Source organism: Ooceraea biroi, chromosome 1 (genome assembly GCF_003672135.1).
Source record: "Ooceraea biroi isolate clonal line C1 chromosome 1, Obir_v5.4, whole genome shotgun sequence".
In the NCBI taxonomy this organism is placed as follows: Eukaryota; Metazoa; Arthropoda; class Insecta; order Hymenoptera; family Formicidae; genus Ooceraea; species Ooceraea biroi.
The window spans coordinates 3,593,822-3,618,607 of NC_039506.1; the positions used below are offsets into that span (position 1 = coordinate 3,593,822).

At 35.7% G+C, this 24,786-nt stretch overlaps 4 protein-coding genes across 9 annotated transcripts; 1 reads left to right on the top strand and 3 right to left on the bottom strand.

Moving 5' to 3' along the window:
* Nucleotides 1–9: 9 nt before the first annotated feature.
* Nucleotides 10–10,959, top strand: LOC105280407 (ATP-dependent Clp protease ATP-binding subunit clpX-like, mitochondrial). Of its 3 annotated transcripts, none has more exons than XM_011340937.3 (7): nt 10–111; nt 7,072–7,224; nt 7,341–7,544; nt 8,009–8,157; nt 8,296–8,488; nt 8,744–9,651; nt 9,770–10,959. In XM_011340937.3, exons 2-7 carry the CDS (start codon nt 7,158–7,160, stop codon nt 10,022–10,024), a joined length of 1,776 nt encoding a protein of 591 aa, XP_011339239.1. In that variant the 5' UTR covers nt 10–111; nt 7,072–7,157; the 3' UTR covers nt 10,025–10,959. The 3 variants fall into 3 exon arrangements, with proteins under 3 accessions (XP_011339239.1, XP_011339237.1, XP_011339240.1); XM_011340935.3 differs by lacking the exon at nt 10–111 and adding an exon at nt 6,343–6,572; XM_011340938.3 differs by lacking the exon at nt 10–111 and adding an exon at nt 6,344–6,572 and having other exon boundaries at nt 8,296–8,476.
* On the bottom strand, nt 161–6,143 carry LOC105280408 (phosphoglucomutase-2). 3 transcript variants are annotated; one of them, XM_011340939.3, is made up of 10 exons: nt 5,976–6,140; nt 5,081–5,311; nt 4,737–4,993; nt 4,158–4,620; nt 3,891–4,078; nt 3,641–3,818; nt 3,338–3,561; nt 3,140–3,245; nt 1,490–1,713; nt 161–1,230 (listed from the first exon to the last, which is right to left on the bottom strand). In XM_011340939.3, the coding sequence occupies exons 2-10, from the start codon at nt 5,156–5,158 to the stop codon at nt 1,128–1,130; spliced, it is 1,821 nt and encodes a 606-aa protein (XP_011339241.2). In that variant the 5' UTR covers nt 5,159–5,311; nt 5,976–6,140; the 3' UTR covers nt 161–1,127. The 3 variants fall into 3 exon arrangements, with proteins under 3 accessions (XP_011339241.2, XP_011339242.2, XP_011339243.2); XM_011340940.3 differs by lacking the exon at nt 5,976–6,140 and adding an exon at nt 5,692–5,943; XM_011340941.3 differs by lacking the exon at nt 161–1,230 and adding an exon at nt 2,045–2,196 and having other exon boundaries at nt 1,553–1,713; nt 5,976–6,143.
* A 478-nt stretch (nt 10,960–11,437) lies between the features above and the next one.
* LOC105280422 (solute carrier family 25 member 46) lies at nt 11,438–13,751 on the bottom strand. 2 transcript variants are annotated; one of them, XM_011340978.3, is made up of 5 exons: nt 13,459–13,751; nt 13,070–13,352; nt 12,921–12,977; nt 12,568–12,844; nt 11,438–12,485 (listed from the first exon to the last, which is right to left on the bottom strand). In XM_011340978.3, the coding sequence occupies exons 1-5, from the start codon at nt 13,625–13,627 to the stop codon at nt 12,075–12,077; spliced, it is 1,197 nt and encodes a 398-aa protein (XP_011339280.1). In that variant the 5' UTR covers nt 13,628–13,751; the 3' UTR covers nt 11,438–12,074. The 2 variants fall into 2 exon arrangements, with proteins under 2 accessions (XP_011339280.1, XP_011339281.1); XM_011340979.3 differs by having other exon boundaries at nt 13,070–13,368; nt 13,459–13,598.
* A 1,116-nt stretch (nt 13,752–14,867) lies between these two features.
* Nucleotides 14,868–24,326, bottom strand: LOC105280420 (carboxypeptidase D). Its single transcript, XM_026968516.1, has 15 exons — nt 23,711–24,326; nt 23,371–23,615; nt 23,100–23,255; nt 22,723–22,898; nt 22,487–22,634; nt 22,286–22,383; nt 19,752–20,251; nt 19,168–19,644; nt 18,804–19,075; nt 18,317–18,491; nt 17,831–18,210; nt 17,621–17,765; nt 16,054–17,542; nt 15,791–15,964; nt 14,868–15,700 (listed from the first exon to the last, which is right to left on the bottom strand). Exons 1-15 carry the CDS (start codon nt 24,176–24,178, stop codon nt 15,576–15,578), a joined length of 5,028 nt encoding a protein of 1,675 aa, XP_026824317.1. The 5' UTR covers nt 24,179–24,326; the 3' UTR covers nt 14,868–15,575.
* Nucleotides 24,327–24,786: the final 460 nt, after the last annotated feature.

A 24,786-nucleotide genomic window follows, 5' to 3' on the forward strand; every position in this document is an offset into this window, starting at 1 on the left:
GCCGCATAAAAATGTGACACCGGAAAACTGTTCATGAAATTTGTAGAGTTCCCAGTGAACGGCGAACTTACGGCAGTGCCACCTATTGGCCGGCAACGTCAACTAAAACTGGTATGTCATTTTTATCTACTACTTTCAAACTATTTTTTTCCTCCTTTTCCGACAGTTTAATTATATTTCATTCGCGTTGAACATTATCGATCAGAGTAGCTAACAAACATGTGAAAACATCTCCGCACTACTCTATTTTAGAAATAATAAAAAGATTGCTAATAGTCTTGATTTACCAAGAAAGTTGTAAACAAACAATATCTAACAATCAATTTTTACAGTAGAAATTTCATATATACGTCGTACAGTAAATCAACTACATTATTGTCACAAATACAGTAAATCTTTCTACATTTAATTATTATTTCAATTTAGCGTTTCTAAAGATTGGAATCTTTAGCATCATAATAATTTGATACGATTAAATTCTAATATTCTAATTATAGTAGAGCAATAGATACAAAGAACTTATTATAATGTGCATACAATTTTCTGGAATGATTACAATTTATTTATTAAAATTATCAATAATTAAATTTTACTTTAATTAAATTCTACTGCATTGTCAAAATTATTTAATAATAACTCTAATATTCCAAATACTAACATTGTTTTGCTTTCTTGCATACAAATAATCATTTTTTCCCTTCTCATGTTTTCATACGTAAAATAGATATGTATATAGAAAAGATACAGGAGTGTATCTTTATTTAATAAATTATTATTTAACAATTTTGACAATGCAGACGCAAAACAATACACAGCCATTTTAGGGACACATTTTGGAACATCATTTTCATTTGATAAAAATTAGAATTAACCACTGCTTACTCCATTACGCACAAATGCACAATTAAAAATATATTAAAATAATAAAAATATAATAATTATGTAACGTTATGAATCCACTCTAGTTGGATTTCATAAGACTTATCAAAGTGATAATATAGTTATATTGCGCACTGACAGCATTGTAATAGGTCAATTATAATGTAACATTAATAATGATACGTAACATCGTTTTTGTTTGTTGACATATCGTCGAATGGCTTTTCAAAGGCTAATGATATTGTAATTTATTCCTCGCGGGCAATAAGTCCATTAATTTCAGGCTGAAGAAACTCTGTTACAATAGCTCTTACCATTTCGTTCAGAATGCCTTTCAATTTATTTAAGTCCCTAAAATATTAAATTATTATTATTTAACAATTTTGACAATAAATAATAATTTTTATATTATATGACATATAATAATAATTTTAGATTATATAAAAGAATAATTTTATATTATATAACATATAAAATTAGATATAAAAGAACAAATAATAAAATTACAATGAAAACTATATTGCATTAAAATATTGAGTGTTATTAGGGTTAAATAAAGCAATGTAAAGGTAAAGAACATTATTGCAAATACTAATTGCAAAGTACTTACTCTCCAGGTGATCCGCATAACTCATTATAGTACTTTATCTTAGGTTCTGTGCCACTAGTTCTTAAGGTAGTAACTAACCCATTCTTGAATGTAAACGTGATCATTTGGCTAGATCTTGATACAGGCAGAACTGCTTTATTGTCAGGTTTTGTATTGTCATATCCAGTTGTTAAGTCTCGAATGCCAGTTATTATATATTTTCCTTCCAATATTCCAGTTGGGTACTAAAATTAAACAAATTACATTAGAATTACCACCTGTATGTACATATATGAATTTGTGGAAAGCGATATGAGATATAACGTAATTGAATTTTCAACGTTTAAAACAACAAGAAATTTAAATTGAATTAAATTTAAGAAAGATTCTTTTTTGTGCACATACACACATGTTTTTATTATTCTTATTATAGTAACATTTGTTTTAAGTAAAATAAAACTAAAATGTTACCAGATTCTTATTTTTACTTTTAAACGATTAACATATCTCACTGCTGATATATTCCTATTAATATTATAGTCGAAAAAAGCTTTTATCTTAAATATATATACTTACATTATTTCTGTAGGATCCGTAAGAAATGGCGTAAGATGATATAATGACTGTACTACCGGAATAACCAAAACGGCAAGAAACAGGGAAGGCAAAAGTATCAATGACGTGATAGCCGTATCTACATACTTGTTGCAGACATTGTTCTTTGTCATCTTAGTAAGCATTGTAGGAAAAACAAAAAAAAAATGAAATGGAATTATGCAAAATTATTCTACCAAGAATAATTTTGATTAATTGTTGTTATATCATACTATTGCAGCACATAATAGCACAAGAGTCAATTCGTTAATTGAATATAACAATGACTGTACGTGGAAAATGAAAATACAAATCCGAACGGAGAACGTTTCGTAATAAAAAGCACTATCGTCTACGAATATTATATATATGGCACTTTTGTACTTTTCACATTCTACTTTTGTTATTATTTGATCACACGAAGCGATAAAGCGACACAACTATCACCTAGGAAGGCATTTGCACAAATACGTTGTCGCTTCGATTTTATTATACTTCTAAAGTGGTTAACCAGTACGTACTAGCTCATGCATTAGATATACTTGTTGACCTTGTCAGTGTATATCATTAAACACGAATTACATACATGATGATATGAAACGTTTGCCGTGTCATACTAACTAAGAAAGATTCAACTACAGAGATAAAAAATAAATTACTTTGCACAATCTATACATCTGTATATAATAAATATTAATTAATTTATAAATTTTTATTATTTAGAAAATTTCAAGCTTTTGATCAAGTATAGTTCTAATCAAGTACAGGTATGACCAAACATGATTTCGGTAACTGAAAGGTGAGTTTTATGCGACGTGACATGTAATATAAAATAATTCATGAAATCTCAATTTGAAAAAATCCATACTTATGTCATACAAGTCATGCAATATCATGCCTCATCTCACGTATGAATCAGATTAAAGTAAAAATAATGCGGATGATAATTCAGATAATATTATATTATTATAATAGCGCAGGTATTATTATGCTAAATATACCGTTCTAAATTTTCAGCTGAAGACACTTCTTGAAAATGTGACAAAAATAAAGATGCGAAATTAAAATGATACTCACTGTATCTGGTTTGCCAGAATAATTCCTCAATCGCTCAAATATCATTTTAATGGTATCTGGTTCGTGGCATATCCAATAGGAGTTGTCGCTGATATGATAACCGTATCTATATTTCAATAATTATAATTAGAATTCGTTACACCGCGTTGAAAAGTGTTAAGTTTCGCATAAACGCGGCTCGACTACTCATGTACGTACTCTGTGTATATTTCTTGCAATTTATCTGATAAAGTCAGCCCCACCGTCTCAAGATAAGCCGCCAGTTCCGCAACGCGTATACCTGCACTGATACCGTCCTTATCCAACACTTTAGAGCCGCACATAAAACCTATGGCCTCTTCATACGCGAACAAGACGGTTTTCCCTTCCGCCATTAAATCTATAGCTTTGTTACCCATCCACTTAAAGCCGGTCAGAGTTTCCTGCCAATAAACGAGATACTTTTTTATTTAGGTCCAAAATTAATTTACTGCGAATTTCTGTGACAATTGTTATACAAACCTCGAAGTTAAAACCTTCCTTTTTAGCCATCGAAGCTAGAATCTTGCTGGAAACGGTCGATGCTAACATGCATGTATTGCCCAAATCAGCATCGGGATGTAACACTTGATAAGTGTGAATCATCCACCAGCCCAGTAGCGCTCCGAGTTCGTTTCCAGAGAAGACGTACCATTCCCCTCTGTAAGATCATTAAACGGATTTTCAGTATTGGTTCATATGTTTAATATCAATTTGCAAACTATGGGCTTACCTCTCTGTCTTCACCGCGCACGCAAGCCTATCAGCATCGGGATCATTGGCAAGTATAATGGACGAATTATTTTTATTCGCCGATTTAATGCTGAGATCAAGAGCACTTTTCCCTTCCTCGGGATTCGGAAACTTCACCGTGGGAAATTCGGGATCTGGCAGTTTTTGCTCCTCCACAGTTACGAACGGCTGCAACGAATGATAACAGGTGTTTAAAAATAAATTTTCTAGAAATGTATTTCTCATAGAATTGGAGATTGAAGATTACCTTGAAGTTTGCCGTTTCAAATGCAGCAGCCATATATTCATACCCGACACCATGCATTGCGGTGTACGTAAATTTCAGCGTAGTGTTTTTATTAACTTCAGGATACAGGACTTTGTCATTCAGATCTTTATAATAGCTGTTCATGATATCATCCCTTGGATCTTCGTAGTAAGTGCTGTCATAGACTTTACTAACGTCCCACGAGACTTCAAGTGGCTTCAGATTATCGAGAATGTAACTTTGGATTTTCTTGTCGTGCGGCGAAATAATTTGTGCTCCGTTTTCCCAGTAAACTTTGTATCCATTGTCATCTTTGGGATTGTGCGAAGCAGTGACCATAATCCCAGCGGCACATTTATGTCTCAATATGGTGTAAGGTATGAATGGCGTCGGACAGATCTCAGAAAATAAATAAACTTTAATACCATTGTTTATGAGAATTGCTGCAGTTAATTCTGCAAACCTGAAGCAGAAAGAATATTAACGATCAAATTAACTGTTGTATTATACAATGACTGTGATAGCTCACTTAGCGACACTATGCTATACAAATTAATATAAATATTTTAAATAATTTACCTCTTGCTGTTGTAGCGACCATCGTATCCTATCACAACACCTTTATGTGCCACGTCGAATATTGTATCCATCAAATATTTCGTTAATCCTTGACTAGTTTGTACAATAACTAAATCATTCATCTGACTGTAACCCGGCCCCATGCGGCCTCTAAGACCGGCGGTTCCAAACTCAAGTCTCTTGAGAAATAGCTTTGATAATACTTTGACAGCTCCATTGTTAAGGTATTTAAGTACTTCCTCTTCCGCATTTGGATCCTATATCAAAAATAATGTATAAAAAAATTTAATAAACAGATTCATTAAAAAAATATGTACATGAAATTTACTAGTACAATACCATACCTTATTCCACTGCAGCCATTCGATGATCTTGACATCTAAATTGCTGTCACCGGTATTTACTGAACTTTGAAGAGCCATAACACTAACGATATGTTAATCCAACCACAAGTTCTTGAATCTTCTCAATGTAAATGTGTCAAGACAGTAAATTTCTTAACATTACTCTCTGATGAGAACAAAGTTGCCTCAGCCACTTCCTTATGCAATTGATGTTCGTTCCTCCCAACTTTTCTGGAATATATAACCGAAAACATCATTTAAGAGGATGGGGCTTATGCAATCGCTGATAACTATTCAGATAAATGAGATAACGGAATAAAAGCATATTGAATGAACAAGTGCCAATCCTCTGGATCATGGCAGTGTAATTTCTTTTTTGTGACGATAAAATCTCTTATCAGTTAGCGATAAGAAGCAGAAGGGGGTAAAAATATATTATCTCATTCAGCTTTTACAAACCACGACTGTGCAAGTCACAAGTATTGCGCACAATTCTTCGCGATTTTTCGTCACGCTATCTTTCATCGCACTTATCCAAGTCTCATCGCTTAATTAACAAATGCTGCGTCGTAACAAATCAACAAATGTCGCGCAAAGTAATTTAAATTTACCTCCAATGCTGCACAGGTAATCGCACTACGTTGAATCGTGAGCGCCTTCAACTTACGGGCAAATTTATCAATGAGAACTGATATTGCAAGAACACTGTATCCCTCGACTGAGCAGTACAATCACGAGATAACAATATTTGCATATTTGCGACAAGGACTTCGAGTTTTTTTACCTGACGCCCACGTGGTGTGACGTAAATTTTTTAGCATAATACGCTTATGCTTTTTGCATACTGATGAGATCGATTTATGAGATAATTTCTTGAATAAATTAATACACGTACCTGAAAAACGCGCGCGTTGCGTTCACGTAACGCTAAAGCGCGGAAGAATTGCGTAATACGTCTAATTTGTTTTGAGTAATAATTAAAATAAATATGATAAAAACATTCACTCTCTTTCGCGATGTATACTATACGTATGTACACTTTACATCATATACGTCTGAAGTTAGGCACCGGTGGTCGAACGCGCCATAAAATAAATTGTTAAGACTAGATAGGCATCACAGCCGTGAAGGCTTGTTCAGACAGGTTAACCAATCATAGGTGTGATATGAAGAACGAAACAAAATGGCATGGTCCATAGTACACATGTGATTGGTCGACTTGTTTGCGTTGAGTGCATCTCGCTTTTCGTCGCCGAAAAATATGTCACCGAGTATACGCGGCAGGCAATAAGTTGACGGGAAGGAAGGAAGGTCTAGGGCACGCGAATCGTGCGCGAATCATCGAACGCGAGAAATGAATCCGCGAGATCGCGCAAGGGGGCGCGTATAATTAATTGACATTGCCGAGGAAATTCGGAGTAATCAGAATTTCGAGCTGCGTGCCGTCTTACCCGTTTCGCAGAGAAGTTTATCGCATCTCACATTAAATCGGGTAAGATGCAGACGAGTGTTCGCGATTCGAGCGAATCGGCTTGTCGCCGCGGCGTATCGATCGAAAATCCGTTCTTATCTCTTTCTTTGATATCTCTGTTTTTCTTCGTGTGCCTTCGCGCGAACGATGCCAACGTCTCGCGATGTCAGAAATTTCGATCGTCACGTAGAGCCTGCTGTTACGTACCAGCCGCTCGGAATTCCGCGGATTTCCGCGTAGTATCCTGCGTTTCTCTGTATTTTCTCTGGCCGTTCTCTGGAATTGAAGCGAAAGCGACACAGCTTTTGAGAGCAATCCTGGATCGACGGAGGTGCCAAAGGAGAGATAACACGTCGCGCGATCTTGTCCAACTTCTTATTTTGACACGCGATAAACAACAGCTACATCACCCGACGTTATTTCGCAAACGCAAGCGCAGCCATTGCCCATTGGTCCACAGGCATATGCGAGCAGTATCAGCAGTATCGCCGTACGCAAGAAAATGTCTCTCTGATTTTAGATCCGAGTGTAGAAACCGTCGAAGATAGACGACCTCGTCGCCCCCTTATTGTCTGCCGATCGATTACAAAATTCGCCGATTTGATCATGAGCGTACGTTGTTGCTTGATTAGTGCGGGTCGTCTAGCATCCTCTAACCATGTTGCCAACCATGGTGAGTATTGTTTGTAAACAGTTTTTCCAGTGTAAAAATCGAATTTTATTCTCGATGGACGGTACAGCTGAAACTGTACAAGTATTAATGCGAAGTCGTTTGTCACGGTCGCGCAGTGCACAAAATTGTGAGGGTTGTGGCCAGTAGAACCTTGACAACCAGTGGCAGCTTGGCGAAAGCTCCGACTGAGCCTACACCACCTTCCAAAGATACTATCTCGTCGAGCGGGGCCTCTAGTAATGGTACTGGAGGTGGAAAAAAGAACACGCTCACCTGTCCAAAATGTGGAGACCCTTGCACGCACGTTGAGACATTCGTGTGTAAGTAAACTGCTGTTGAATGACATTTAATCCTTGGCGAGCGATGAATCCATGTACGCATTCAGTGTAAACTGTCGTCGGCATAATTGATGAGCTCACGTATGCGTTTGGCAAATGTTTATGCCCAAAGACATGCAAATATGATCCTATTGCCACAGATACATATATGCATGCTCTCATATTGAGAAAATAACAATCGTTATGAGTCTGATTGCATTTGTTTTACAAACGAATCTCGCTAATCCAATAACACAGCCAGTTCCATAGAACGCGCAACTGTGGTCTGTTCCGTTCGCAAAGGATTAAAGATATTTATATTATAATGAGTAAGTCTTGAATATATTGCTACATAAAAATTCTTGTACCCAAAAATAATCCTTTATATATTGAAATCTTATATCTATCTTTACGTAATAATGTTGCATATACTAACATAGCATCTATTGTTTTTACAAATGATATAGCATCTACTAGGTTTGTCAAGTGTGAGAAATGCCATCATTTCTTCGTTGTACTGTCAGAGATTGACTCGAAAAGGAGCTTGAAAGAAGCACTAAGACCGGAAGATAGTAAACAAGGATTTTACAGAAAGCCACCTCCACCTCCAAAAAAAGTAATTCATTTTGAATTATTCAATTTAGAATTACGTAGATAAGGTTTTTGTTTTAAATAAAATGTGGCATTAAAAGTAGACGGATTTTAGCTAACATGAAAAAAATAGTACCAAAATTATACCAAACAATATTTTCAGATATTTGAATATTTGAATCGACATGTGGTGGGTCAAGAATATGCCAAAAAGGTGCTGAGCGTTGCCGTTTACAACCATTACAAACGAATCTACAATAATTTGCCAGTACAAAATTCGCAAACGCAGACCAACACTAATCCGGTTGGCACGCAGGAAACAAATCATCCCTTCACTCACAGAGGTCTTAAACCACGTAAATAGCTTAATATTACAAGATGTTTCAGTGTATCGTGAACATCATCGATCTATCGAATCTATCGAGCCATCACGAAACGATATATTTAATCAGAGAATTTATTGCATGCCATAAAATTGATATATGATCGAAAATTCGCTCAATTGATGATTTAAGAATTTCTGAAATAAGTTGTAGAAATTCTAGATTGCAATCTAAAATATATCTATTACCATTACGTTTGATTATCATAAAGCGTTTTTCTGGTTTTAGACCTGCTGCATATATCGGGGATTGGAAACCCGTTTCCAGGAGTCGGATTTCAGCACACTGTTAATCCGGGAGGCGATCAGAAATCGACGAGCAGTCAAACGGCTCCGGGATCGGCTATACTAGATAGCAAGCAGCACCTGCTGAAATTAGAGAAAAGCAACATTTTGCTACTTGGCCCGACGGGCTCTGGGAAAACGTTGCTCGCACAAACTATAGCGCAGTGCCTCGATGTCCCGTTCGCTATTTGTGATTGTACCACCCTGACGCAAGCCGGTTACGTCGGTGAGGACATAGAGAGTGTCATAGCCAAGCTCCTGCAGGACGCCAATTACGTAGTGGAGCGTGCACAGATGGGCATCGTCTTTCTGGACGAGGTCGACAAGATAGGAGCCATTCCCGGTATCCATCAGCTGCGAGACGTGGGTGGGGAAGGTGTGCAGCAGGGAATGCTGAAGATGTTAGAAGGAACGATCGTGAATGTACCAGAAAGGAACAGTTCGAGAAAGTTGCGCGGGGAGATGTTACAAGTGGATACTACGAATATTCTTTTCGTCGCGTCGGGGGCGTACAGTGGTTTGGACAGACTGATCGCGCGGCGCAAGTCGGAAAAATATCTCGGATTTGGCGCGACGCCCGCGGCCGAGAGTCCGGGTAGGCGGGCAGCAACTTTGGCCGACGTCGCCAATATGTCACCTTCAACCGAGAGGGACAATAAGGAGAAGGACATGCTTCTGCAACAGGTAGAGGCTAGAGATCTCATCGATTTTGGCATGATACCCGAGTTCGTCGGCAGATTTCCCGTACTCGTGCCTTTCCACACCCTCGACAGGGACATGCTGACGAGAATTCTCACTGAACCGAAAAATGCCATCATTCCTCAGTATCAGATGCTATTTTCAATGGACAAGGTACATTTAATAATTTCATTGCCGCAGTATAAAAAAAAAGTTTCTTAAAGATATAGATATATATAATGCCTTTACGTTATTAATAAATTTTATTATAAGTACATTGGGGACTTTGCAGGTGGAATTGACGTTTGATATTGATGCGTTGAATGCAATTGCCTCTTTGGCAATGGAAAGAAAAACGGGGGCACGTGGTCTGCGTGCGATAATGGAATCTTTACTGTTGGAACCTATGTTCGAGGTACCAGGAAGTGATATAGTATCGGTTCATATAACAGAACAGTGCGTAAAAGGCGTCGAAAAACCACAATACGTTAAACGAGATGATAGCAATGAGGATGATATTCAACAAGCGCAGCATGTACATAATTAACAAATAATTAAAGAATGTGACACTTTGGTATAATTTTTTTTCTTTATCGATAGAGAAATATTTTTAAGTGAGAATTGAATTTAGCACATTCGTAAATATTGTTATTTTAATTATTTTATAGAAAACAATGTTTTCTTCTATATACTACATAATTTCGTATGTATAAAAATAGCACAGACAACGCATATAATTTCTTTCAAATGTCTTGCATATTGTGGAGAATTTATGCAGAATGACTCTTAAATTTTAATGATTTTATTGCTGCAGTACATTTTTATTACTTTCGGATTTTGTATAATATTAGACTATTTGTTGCAATTAGTTATATATACTATACACTTGATATATTAAAAAGATTAATACATATTTATATAATTTTTAGTTATTTTATAACTAAATATTGAAAGTAGACATGAATATATTTCAAATAATTTTGACTTGACGGTAATATTACCAAATTATATGCATATCTTGCATTTTGCTCATTTCGAAACTTCCTAAATGCTTTTTTTCTAAAGAGAAGTGTTACATAAAATAAAAAAACCTGTGAATAAAAAGAATATCTAAACTAAATTTTTCATTGGCAACAAAGAAAGTAAATAGAAATTTTGTATTATTTAATTTATTCATTTTCATATTGCAGGAAAAGTTTAAAACCCACAGTTAGTACCATTCCACATTCAATCAAGTTCTGCATCATGCATGCATTTATCGATGGTAGCAACATTGAAAACAAAACGTCGTAACATTCTTTCATATTTAATAACAGAATATATTATAAAGAGATTATAATAATATATATTCTCAGTATAATTATCAATTAACTTGAAAATGTGAGGTACAAATAATCAAATTCGTATAACAAAGTTTAAATTGATCAAATAAAGAAACACTGCATATTAATTAAACACAATTGCAAGTATTGTAAAAAAAAACTATAATAAAAAGAATTTCAATGTATAAGTTAAAATAAATTTTCACATGTTGTCATGACAAGTGTGTTTATAAAGAGAATGCTATTGTAGGCATTTAACAAAAAAATTTAAATTAAGTCTTGCAGCTTAATTTAATTATTCTTGTAGCTTAATTTAAAGATATGAAAGTTAGCATCTTACTTCCCAATATGATGGAAAAGATGCAAAAAGTAAAGAACAATTACAAGATTATTTTTATGTTGAAATGTAATAGGTGGAAATTATATGTAATATATTGTATATAGTACAATAGAATAGACAGAAAAAATATGAAACAAAAAAGATGTGTATGTAATGTACAACTTCAATGTACAATATATTAATTTTCAAATTGCCGATAGAGCATCAAATGCGATATTAAATCTTTGCTTATTAATTAAGATAATGTAAAAAAGGAAAGAAAAAAAAGAGGCTGTATAAAATGTAACACACAGAGTGAACATATTTGCGTGATTTTATTCCTAAATGTTTATTTCTTGATGATCTGATACAATTATACAAAATAATCCTGTACTTGTAAATAAATTTATATATAATTATACGTAGTAAATACTTAATTTATTTGTCTCATGAAAAGATCACTTTACTTGCAGAAAGTTTTAATTTAAAATTTACATTCAATTAATTGTATAACGTGTGGAAAGTATTCACTGGATTATAATGATTAGATTATACAAAATTGACTATATGTTTACAAATATATTGTCCACAATCTTCACACGTTTAACACTTGGCGTTCTGAGAATGTGCAAGTAGAGCTTTATTTAATCTGCTATTTAATTTGCATCTGTGTTGTATAATGAGAGATAGAAAATTTGCATAATTTATTCTCGCAAATACAAAAAAAGATACTACGTCGTTGTTATTAATATAAAAAATTGATGAAAAAACCTCTATTGTGTTAAATCCCGTGTGTTAAATCTTAATTCATTAGAAAAACGGTGAAAACTGTGATAACGGTGTAAAAATCATGTTTGTTAGAAATTTAATCCTTCATTTCACGAGTTAACGAATAATAAATAATTTCATATATATATATATATATTACAGTTTGTTACAGAACTAGCATACTTCCCTCATATCTCATTATAGTACGAAGGGTTCTGTGGTCTTCTCGGCGTAGATCTTGGAATTAACATCGTACTCAGTTCCGTCAACAGCCATTTAGCTGCGCGCAATACCATGAAATGCATTGCGTATTGCAAAATAACGGCACCGAATCCTTTGTACAAGCCGTACGGTCCCTCCATTGAAATTATCGTGCGGTAACAGTCGATTGCACTGTTATAGCCAGTTAACAACGGTGTAACACTTCCTCCGGTATCCAAGTTGTCGATGATGGTGCGCGTACCCTGAAGGTGTAATCGATGAATAACAGTTTCGATAGGATAAAACGCGACATCCGCAGCGCATATCGAAATAATTGTAGACTGCATCTCTATGTCCTGGAGGACGCTTTCAGATAGTATATCTTTACTGTACGCGCCCTGAAATCGAATATTTTGTGACGAGACCACTTATTCTGAAATACGTTACGATACAAAGAAACTAGCGTTGTTATGTACATACTCTCGCTTCCTGCAAATGTTTGTGTCTAACTTGCATAACTCGACTAGAAACTCCTTTCACGATAATTGAGAAAAGGTGTTTTGATACTGCGTAGATTATAGTGGGTGGCACAAGGGCGTAAATGGGGATGAGTCTACCCTTATTGCACACATCAAGCAGGCGGATCGCACCGTCTCGAAAAACGTCCAACATTCCTGGACTTTCGGAGGCGATCTCCGACTGAACGGTCTCCACAAGCGATGCGGAATAGAAGGGCGTCACTATGCCGGTGGAAATACTGTAACAAAAATCACGTTACACGCAAGAACTTGAGACACGATCCAAGTCAATGTATACCGCATTGTAATAATCACCATTTGAGCAGGATATATTGACCGAATGATCTCAACGAGCTACTACAAGTAATCTTTCTGAAATTAAATATCCACTTTTAAAAAGACAGTTTTTTACGGAGACTTGTGCTATAATCATTTAACATATAATTATTTAACGATCACCTTACTTTGGCCATGGTGTGAGTTTCGAAATCAAATCCTCAATCGCCAGTGTCATGCCTCTTACGAGCAAAACCGAACCAATTCCCTTCCACAGTGTATTTATACCTTGGGTTTGATGTAAACGTATTATCACTGGCACTAACGTTACAGGTATTAAATGGTACTTTGTCGCACTTGGATTAACTTGGCATTGCCTTCGTAACACCACGAAAGGGTGGATCAACAAGTGTTCCGTGATCAAGCCCGCCAGTCCGCAACCTATCCCTACATACTTGGTCACAGTCATGTCTAGAACATGAGAAGACTTATTTAACACGATTATTATTTAATACGATAATTTTAGGATATATTGGCGAGTTCAATATCTGTTATGTAAAACGACAATACAACTTACGATCTTCAACAGCCGGTGGATTATCTTCCGCCAGGGGATGGGTAACAGGTATTTCTAAAGGATGGATAACCTCTCGGCCTTGATACATCTCTGGATAGGGTGATCTCCTTTCCCATGATCTGGCGGGCCTCCCCCTGTACACGCTCTCATAGCCCTCTAATCCCGCCATTCTCTTTATGCAAAATGAATCGATGACCGTTTCGTTTTACTGCTCATCTGCACAGATCAAACTCTTCTACGATATCGGAGAACTCCGCTTGGTTGCGGCCATTGCGGTTCTGCACATTTCATCATCTGTCACACACCCACATATATATGATTAGTAAGTTTTTCTAATGGAAAGATAAAAAATATAACTAAATAAATTAAAAAATTATGTACAAAATGTTGAACGATAATTTTATTTTTTTGGCTTTCCAACGAGATGCTCGACTAATTTACATCATGTGTCTAATGAAACATTATTTGTGGCGCGTAATCCAAGAGATACATGGCGAGTTTATCTTATCGTTGTACAACTGCAAACCCGAAAAACTTCTAAATCGCAAAACAAAATGGTGCAATTGATTTAATCTTTTGTGAGATTTTGCTATAAAATAGGAAGATTGAAAGGTAATTTAAGAAGGACAGTATTATATTTTATATCTTTTTGATTAATCTATGGATAAAATTTACATCACATTTCTCGTATGCAAAATTTTAACTTTCAAGAACTTTTATGCATATATAATATACATAATGTAATCTCTGCTACATCCAATATAATATAAAATTATATAGTAGCATTTTGCATTATATACTGCAGTGTAAAAGTGTTTTAACAAAATTAACAATCTGAAAAGAGATATGTATTGTGTTCATATAAAATCAGTATAAAGTAAATTTGTTAATTGTAGATTTATAAAAAGGCCTTTGCATAATTTGAAAAGTTTTATTATAATCCAGCATGATTGTTCCAGTCTAAATCATAATTTTAAGCTTTGTAAGTACCAAAAATAATCACAAGATAATTTTAAATGCTATTTGTAACTAAGATGGAATGATGCGCGAATAGAAATTTTATAATACTAAATTATATTTGGTCTGTATGTCACAAACATAATAAAGTATGCTAAAATTTAAGTAATTTAGAAATATATATGTATCCAATCTCATATACATGTATGAATTTTACATCGTATATGGATTTTATATAATCTCATATGTGTATATATATATATATATATATATATATATATATATATATATATATATATATATATATAATTATATAAAATTATTCAGAAAATTAGACTTTCTCTCAGGAAGACATTATTCCAAGAAAATACAAAATAGAATAGAAAATAGAATAGAATTTGTAGGAACTTTTTGGAAGATAGAAAGAGCAAAAGATACACACTTAGATTTTAGCATTTAGTAGTGTAATAGATTGCAAAATTAAATTAAAACTGCTGTGCAATCTGTAATAATATAAATACGAGAAAAATCCATCACACACAGATATTCTCTATATACTTAATATTAAAACGAAAACAAGATATTGGATAACTACATGTCTCTGATTGTCTCTTTGTTTTTAAACCATAATGTTTATGTATAATCTTCTAATGTAGAAACATATTGCTATTACTATAAATATATTAATAATCCAACAATCTGCTTGCTCTTTTCTGATCGTGAAAAATAAAAATTATTTCGTTATAAAACTTTCTGATATTTACATACACTTATTAGGTTCCTGTATAATTGTCCTGTAGTCCTGTCATTAGCTTGTTGCATAATTTCTGTCGCATTATACAAGAGAAATTATTACAACAATTTAATATATAATTTTAAATATTACTATATAAAATTGTCTTTTCAGTTGTTTTTTTATCCGATATGTCTACAAAATTACGCATCGAAACACGTTTTTGTTCAAATGCAACATAAGCGTAATATAAATATATATTTTATGCTTAGAACCTGATTTGTATTTTTAATAATTAATAATTATTTTTGTTCTATTATGAATTCTTGTTCGTTGCACTTGACACCCAAGTCTCACTCCAAATTTAATAATTTATCAATTATACGCGCGTTATAACAATCAGTATATCGTATGAAAGCGTTTACTATCACGTTTGTCTTGGTATTTGATCGCTCCATTCTTGTTCGGGACGAATAAATTCCAGATCACTGCCGTCTTCGGAACTATTGTCGTCGTCAAAATACGGCCTCGCCACTTCGTTTGGAGGATATCCTAGATTACACGAGAGAAAATAAAGTACATTAATTCACATATTTGCGAGCATTAAGTAATCACTATGCATTAATGTGCTAAAATAATTACCGTCTACTGGCCTTCGAAATATCTCAATTTCCTTCTCGTCATCGTCAAAGAAGCTGTTGCCGTCTTTCAGTAAGCTGAATGCGTAACTCTTTCTATTATTTCCTGAATCCTCCGAGGATTGGCACTTCGTAGAGGCACATAAACAAATTATTACAACGACGAAGCACACTATACCTGCAATCAGATTATATCGCATTATCGTAAATCTGTTTCAACAATAGTATATGTTTTTCTCTTCAATTATTATTTTACAAGTTACTCACCCGCAGTTATGAAACTAAACACTACTCTAGGCATTCCCGCGATGCTGTCGTCACGGACAAGCTTGAACATCAATCTTGAAAATTTCCTCATGTCAGACGAGGACATGGAAATGAGTTTGGTCTCTTTATGATACCCTGCCGCCGTAATCGTTATATTGTGCGTTCCAGGTTGCAACAGGATCGCGTAGAAGCCCGACTTGCCATTTTTAATCAAGTGCGGTGATGAGTCGTAAGACAAAATAACGTTTTCGATCGGTTCGTCGTTCTCGTTGGTGACGTATCCTTTCACGCTTTTGTTTACTTCTTGCAGGCAGGCTAACAAACTGCCTTTATTCTCCTCCCATACGAGGATCGAGTTGGTACTGCAGCAGCTAACGTACACATCCATCATTAGAGTGCTGGTGTTGAAGTACACGTAATCCGTCAAAGGATGCCCTCTCTTCCCACCGATCCCCACTCCCGCGTGTATCACGCTGTTGTCGCCAATATCTAGGTTCCTGTCACACTTTGCGTTTGCTGATAGCTTGTCCGCTCTCGCATCAGCGTATACCGACGCCAGGTGTTGCAACAAATCCTCATCGACGCTCTCGTACTTCCGCTGGCGCGCGCTTCCGTAGTCGCGACCGAACGGAATCTCGATGTGTCGCGATCCACTGTGCAGATTTACGGCCAACACGGCATTGATCCCTTCAAACCAATTGACGATCATGCTCTCTTCGTTACCGAGCTTATCACGAATCGGAAACTGTAAGCCTTCCAATTGCGGTGAGCAAGCGAGTTTCTCTTCGGTGTCAGGCGAGAAGTCTGGAGCTACATATATAGAGAAATTGTCTACGTAATAGGCGACCGTACTGTTTCGTTCGTAATTGTCCAAGAGGTATTTAGCAAAGTGCAAAAGTACTTCGGTCGTCAGCGATTCCGCTCGCGATATGCCAGCTGAGAATATGAGAGAAGGTCGTCCTACCCGCTTCTGATCATTGTCAGAACCGATCTCTAGACACATTATCTCGCTGCCCTTCGCAGTTCTGCCGATAGTATGTAAAGTCGTTCGTCGCGCATGCTTGATACTTAAAGCGCTCAAAACCTGATTTGCGTGGTTCAACTTTGTAGACAGTTTCTCGTGCTGATTGTTGAGCTGCGTCACGTTGCTCTGTACCATCTTAACATAGAGATCCGTTACGTTTTTCCGTTCAACGGAAACTCTCTTCAATACTTGGGTGACGTAGCCTTCGCAGGAAACCGTTAACGCGTACTCGCCAGGCACTAATATTATTTTGAAGTAAGCCATGTTGTTCGACACGCGGTAGCTCTTCTCTCCCACTTTAACGGTAGCCTCTCGAAGCGGATTACCCTGCGCGTCTGACACCATCGCGCGGACTCCAGTCGTGAGACTTTGCAGTAGTGTCACGAGTCCTTGTAAATTTTCACGCCAGATAACAGGAATCGAGTCTGCGGGAGGATATTTGCAACAGGATAAACTTATAGCAATCTGGAAGCAAGAAAGCGCTTAGTGATTATCGCAGAGTGTAAAATGGAATATTAAAAAAAAGGGAAAAATTACACTTACTACTGATGTATCGTATACACGCTGTATGAAATTTGTCAAGTATTGTGTACTGTTATTTGAATGACTGCATATTTTCTTATGAGATTTCGAGCGTTCATATTGCTCGGCAAGTGTTTTAAATATATTCAAATCGTCATTTGTGTAACTGAAAAATATAAAAGTTAGTCAAAGCTATTTCAATATATAGAATTAATATGATCTACATTATACCTGATTTGTGACGTTCCACCTCCTAACGTTATTACGACGTCGTAACTTTCAGTTTGCAACATTCTTCTAAACGCGTTCGTAATTATATCCATTTGCTTAGACGTATCATTATTCTCCAATAATAATTTTTCTCCCACTTCATCTTTGACTACCGGATTGCAATCTTTAGTCTGCTCTACGTTGTCGAACCCTGGATCGACACCAGGAATAAAATGCAACACAGCGTTGTGCAGTATTTGCTGAATAGCCGGATCTCCAATCTGATTTCCCATGAGAATATGCGTTGCCAAACGTAACAAAATTTCTCTACCCGCCGGTTGCGAAGCAAACAATCCTCCCACTAATGCAATGCGGAACTTATTCTCATCAGGTGAACCCATCTGGAAAGAAATTCTTCAGTTGAATTGAATGAATTGTCGCAATATATGTAAGTTGATAAGTTGAAATATAATTAGATAATGTATAGCTGCACGAAATTAAACTCACGTTATGCGTGATCTTCAATGAATGAATAGCCATGCTAATCAACGAGTCACCAGCTATAAATTCTGCGGTATCAGGTTGATGATTTTCCAACTGGCTGAACCTAGCACTAAGATCAGAATTTTTTAAATAACCATTCTGGAGATTTGCCCTCAATTCAAAGTCAAATGCGGATGACCTGTAATGAGAATAATTGGTTAAAACTTTAATCTTCTTAATATTTTTTGTAATTTAGAAATATGATTTATATTAGTCTGATGATAAATATAACTACTTGAATAAATTTGCAATATTTCGATCTTCTATGAGCCATTTTCGTAAGAAACATCCGAGAAATATTTTAAAAAGTGATTATTTAAGTGATTTAAATTCTTTGTGAAGTTACTGCCCAATTCTTCTTTTCCACCTTGTTGAAGATACATTAATTGTACGTCACGTAGTTACGAACATATGAATATTTTTTAAGTATATTTTAAACACATGATCATACCAATGTAGAGGATCGTCACGCATTAAACTGAAGTCCAAAGTCACTTCTCCATCCCCTATCTTTTTACCATCAGGTACAGAGACACGTTGCGTAAGTGTTTCGTATCCTACTGCACTGACAGTTATGTTATATCGACCTGGCACCAATAGTCGCCAATAATCACCTCCTTCAGCGGTATAAATATCATGCTTTATGCCTTCAACCGAGATTTTGGCGTGAGGTATAGGGGTGCCAATGGACGAACTCACTCTGCCACGTATGCCCTTACGAGACTACGAACAAAAATCCAGATCAGAAACATTACTACGCAAAACTCTCTTTGTAATGGTGCAAGTATATCTTTTTGCTGATGAAAAGGCTGTACCATCTCGATGAAACGAAGAAGGGGCTCCCTGTTTTCCAGCCAGTAGTTTGGCAAGTCACTGGCGTTTGGATACTTAACGCATCCAAGTTCCAAAGTGATTTCGAAATCATTGCTGTGCAAGTAATTGTAATCTTGCATGCCGCCGGGGACAGAATACCAGGCAGCGCCGTTCGTTATCCCATTAGGGAAACGCTCCTTGAGGAAAGTCTTTATGCCGTAGGGATCGTTCACTATCGGCGGACACGGCTCTCCAAGGTGCATGCGTGGATGAGCATTGGAATACGTCGATGCTAGCATTGTAAAAACATCGTTGTCCGGACTTGGGTTCGCGACGTTAGACGGAAACTCCACCGGTCCGTTATCGTAAGGGTAATTTGCGACTAATGCTCCTCCGTGAAGATTAGCGGAGAGTACAAATGGAATCCTCGTTATCCAATCCATTACCGCCTTCGTCTCGGGTTGCTGGTGTCGATTAAGCTAAAAGATACAACACTAACGTGTAGGCATGCTTTCTTTCGATCAATGCAAACCGCTACATTACAAATGGACTTTGAATGTCATAATTAATATAACTGAGAACGTACATCATTGACTTCGTAGTGGTCGGGAAAGTTTCTGTTGAGATCTATGCCATCCGCATTTTCTCTCCCTTTTAGCCCATAGACGTCGCCTTCTTTGGAGATCTCATATCCGTCGGGATTCATGCTTGGTAATACGTGAAGTCTTATGGTCTCTACTATCCGCGTAACTCTTTCGTCAGTGCCATAGTTCTCGCAAAGATATCGTAATAATAACAGCAGCATTTCTCTACCCACTACCTCATTCCCGTGCATATTCCCGATGTATTTTACTTCCGGTTTTTCGGTGCTGTGTCTACCGGGATTCTTCGTGATTTCCATAACATATAATTCGCGACCTTGTACAGAGGATCCTATGCTATAGAGCCTCGTAATATTGGGATAATTCGCATTTAACTCTTTCAAGTATTTCTCCATCGCGACGTAGTTGTGATGCTTGAATTCCACCGTATCGTAAAAACCATATTTGTCAATTTCTCTTATTATGTTGTCAAATGAACCACTTCCTGCATTGCACAAATACATGATCATAATAGTTAATAATCCGTTAAACTATTAAGTATGATCAAATACAAAGGTTTACAAAAATAATTGTTCGAATAATATCAAAGTATAAACTCACATGGTTTAGATATAAAATAAATGTACGTAATGCCAAATAATATTAAAAATAACAGATAAACGTATATTATGACACAAGGTACAGAGAAAATGAAAAGATTAAACATGTAAAAATTAAACATGTGTATATAAATAATACATGTAGATTTAAATTTAAGAGGAAAAGGATAAATATTGAAAAAGTTACTCACTGTTCAAGACAGAAACAATACTTTTTATTTCTAGATTAAACAATACATACTTATAGGGAAAATATTAATACATCATACAGGTGAAATTATGAATATACCGCTTCTTGACATATTTCACAGAGATCTACATTTATTAATATAATTCCCCATACAATAAATTGAATATTGGCAGTACTTTGTATTTTACACATTGTATGCAAAATACCGTACATTTTTTTGTCCATTTTACGTACTTGCAGTTGATTTATAAGAAATAAGGTAGACAAAACGTTTTATATTGTCATTCATACAGATCTTTTAAACATTATTTCTAGAATTCCACTACAAATCTACTTCTCTAGCTAATTTTGTCAGATAGCAAAGCTAAAAAAATAATAATGTGTCATTAACTAATTGTCTAAAGCGTTTGAAGAAACTTTGATTATACTTGTTTCTATAATAAATTAAGACACATTAGCAATATTTGTCCCGTTACTTTCAAGTAATATAATTATAATATAGTTCAACTAACAATAATATTAAACATGAAATCTGCATTAAGGATTAACTGCAGATAACGTCTTGTCTATTTTTTTGCTGAACAAAAATGCACTGTAATTATAGCAGTTCATTATTTGTTCATATGCTCATAAGTACATAGGTAAAGAAAAAATATATAAATCACAAAATATATAATTATACATATGTAATATGTAAAAAGATTCAGTCTGATTCAAAGTATAGATAATCTATGATATTAATTATATGTGTAAAGGTATATTTGTTCGTTTTAATGTCCATTCGTACAACCTGTATATACCAGTTTCCAATTTGCAGACAGGGCGCTAATATAATGCACAAATTTCATACTTTCTATATAAGCATTTGTAAGTATATGGCTCATGGAATGTTTTGAACACATAAGTTATGAACACATATCCATAAAGAAACAAGATAAGACATAATTAAGATATAATTAATTAATCAATATGTAAATTATAAGAAATGTAAAGAATATTTAAATACATGCCTTCTGTCACAAATTGGAATATAGTTAAAATATTTCTCTCATGTGCGATTACGTATAATAAGTCATGGTAAAAATAGATTCAAAATCCTTATTCCTTTTTTCTCTCTGCTATGTAGTTTATAAAATTCATTTCTCCATACCTTGTGTATCGTAATTGTGTCTGTTGTTTATATATAAATGCTTTTCCTTTATCTTTGAATTTTATTTTTATGAAATAAAAAAAATGTTCAGATAAATAAAAAAATTCTGCAGTCACAAAGTATCAGAAAAGTAAGTATACTCAAATTTCATAGCATTAATTGTTTGCTGTAAAATAAAACAAAAAAATAACAATACTAACGCATGCAATGTTAAGAAAATAAAAATCTTTACAATAGAATTTTTAGTGAGACTACTCTAAAATAAAATTTACAGAATTCAACATTAATAGATAGATAAAATATGCCAATCGTTAAAATATAAGTAAATAGTAACTGATGCATTACTTTTGCAATTGCTTGTGACATTTTGATCAAAAGAAAAAAAGTATTTGTTAGACAAATAGTATGATCGATACTATCACAAGTGACCACGACAACAGCACAATTAAATAATTCAAACATTCCAAAAGGTGAGTCGTTAATAATTGGGGTTATCGTAATCTAGTATCATCTTATAGAGAGGAGCAGGAAATCTGCGAAAGAGTGGTATTATTTGTGGATAATCAATGTCAGGTTTACCTTGTTCATAAGATATCTCTCCGCCATTTAATGTAAAATTGACGATTGTCGGTACTCCTTCTAACACGGATACGTTTACTGGTTCACTAGGCTCATATCTAAACAGAAAACAAATATCGTAATGAAAAGGTACAACTTGCTAAGAACTCTTCAATGTGATATGATACACATTGATCATAAAACGACACGGCGGTTACATACCCCCATGCAGTAGCGTAAACTGAATAAGTTCCAGGAAGCAGCAAGCGCCAGTATTCGCCATCAGCGGTAGTTGTTACATTATGATTTATTCTGTCCACGACAACATTTGCGTTCTGAATTGGATTACCGTCCTTACTGCGTACGAAACCTAAGGACAGGTAAACATGCATAGAAAAATTCCATCTGATTCTATTCTAACATAGAAGTAATACATTTGTAAGAAAATATTTAATTACCTTTTATTCCGATATGTGCTTGTTCCAGGTACTTAATTAAAGCTTCCTTATTCAAATGCCATTGATCGGGTATTGTTGATCCAGGTGGATACTTGCAACAACTGAGCTCAAACGTTATTTCAAATGCATTAGAACGAACGTAATTGTAGTCCTGCATTCCACCAATTACTTCATACCTGTCGAACAGTTTGGAAAAGGATTTGATATGACATGAATTTAATTCAATATACTCCATTTAATGTTGTAGAATAAATTCGATCGGATATTTATTTAAATTATCGTGTGTATGTAGCATATTTAGCAACTATACGAATACGATTACTATAAGAAATAAATAACGTTACAAGAATTGAATTATTAAATATGATTTAACTTACCAATATGCTCCATTTGTAACACCACCTGGGAATATTTCTGGTGGACAGCCATCGCCTCTACGCATTTCTGGATGATTATCTGCGTAAACGTGGGCGAGGTATTTAAATAAATCATTATCCGGACTTCTACTCTCTATGCAACATGTTTTCGGGATTCTGAAACAATGTGTTATCTTGTTCAATAATAAAAACATACAACGATTTAGCTACTTTAAATTTCAGCTATGTTTTTAGTATAATGATTAAAGCTACGATCTTGTAATATTCTTACCCAGAATCATATGGGTAACTGGCCACCACAGCACCGCCATGAAGATTTCCAGAAAGTACGAACGGTTCACTGGAAATCCAAGTCATCATAGCCACCGTTTCATTCTGACGACCATTTAATATAGAACTGCCCTTCCTAAGTTGGTTGATTCTTCTATCGAACTGATCAGGGAAATCCCGATTTAGGTCGACATGATTGGCGTTCTCCCTGCCTGAAAAATCCTCTTTCGACTCGCACTTGCCTTCCTGAAATACAAGATTGTTTTTGGATTATCCATAATGCTCATCTTCAGCATCAATTTAACGAGATAATCAAAGTCGAAACAAAGTGAGAATCCTACCAATGATTTCTCAAAACCATCTGGATTCATGGATGGCATCAGGTAGATGTCGGTCTGGTTCACCAATCGAGTGATGCGATCATCCTTGCCGTACTGGTTCAGGAGATGCTGGCCGAGGATGATGAGGAGTTGCCTGCCCACAGCTTCGTCACCGTGCATGTTGGCGACGTACTTGACCATAGGCTCGCCGAGGCCGCGCCGATTGACATTCTCCGAAATTTCCAGCACCAGGAGATCCCTGCCCTCGACCGACTTGCCAATCGAGAATACTCGCGCGAGGTGTGGATACTGTTGTTCCAGGGAATGCAGTAATCGCTGGAGCTCCTCGTAGTGCGTGTACGATGTGGTGACATAGTCGCCGTCCTGAGAGGACTCCTGCTGTTCGGCAATGGTGAACGGGTAACCGTTCACGAGCGTGATTACCGCCCAGACAACCAGTAGAAGGACTCCACGATGTTGGTGCCCCATTTCTGAGGTTATTCTCGCGCGAATAATCTCGCTACACTTTCCGACCGCTCGCTGTTCCTCGGCGAGGCTGTCAGATGCTCATATCACAGGGTTACTAATCTCTTCTGTATATATGTATACAGTGCTGACGTCCGCAGTGCCGCACGTCGAACGATGGGCGGAGGGATGTACGAGTGGAGCGGAGTACTGGGGGAAAGGGGGAAAAGCAAATGTCACTAATGACTACGGAGCCAGTTATCTGTTTCACGATCTTTTCGCTTCGCTAACCTAGCGTTGGTTACGTGCGATAAACTCGGATTGACGCCACTCGAAGGTGATGCTATACTTGCAACGATGCTTTTACAAAATATTTATATATAGTTTGTGTTAATAAATATTATTTAATATACATATGTTAATTAAGGAGATAACTGAGAATTTACATTTCAAGTCTCTAAAAATGTGGATTTGTCGTTGTTAAAAATTAATGCAGAAATGTAAAAATTAAGTTAAAAATTTCGCGCTTTTCTATATTAATGTGTGTTGTGTATGTATATATAGTGTGTATCCACAGTGCGATCATCTTGACGCTACAAATGCTTCAACATATTTTCTCTCCTTTTTATTTA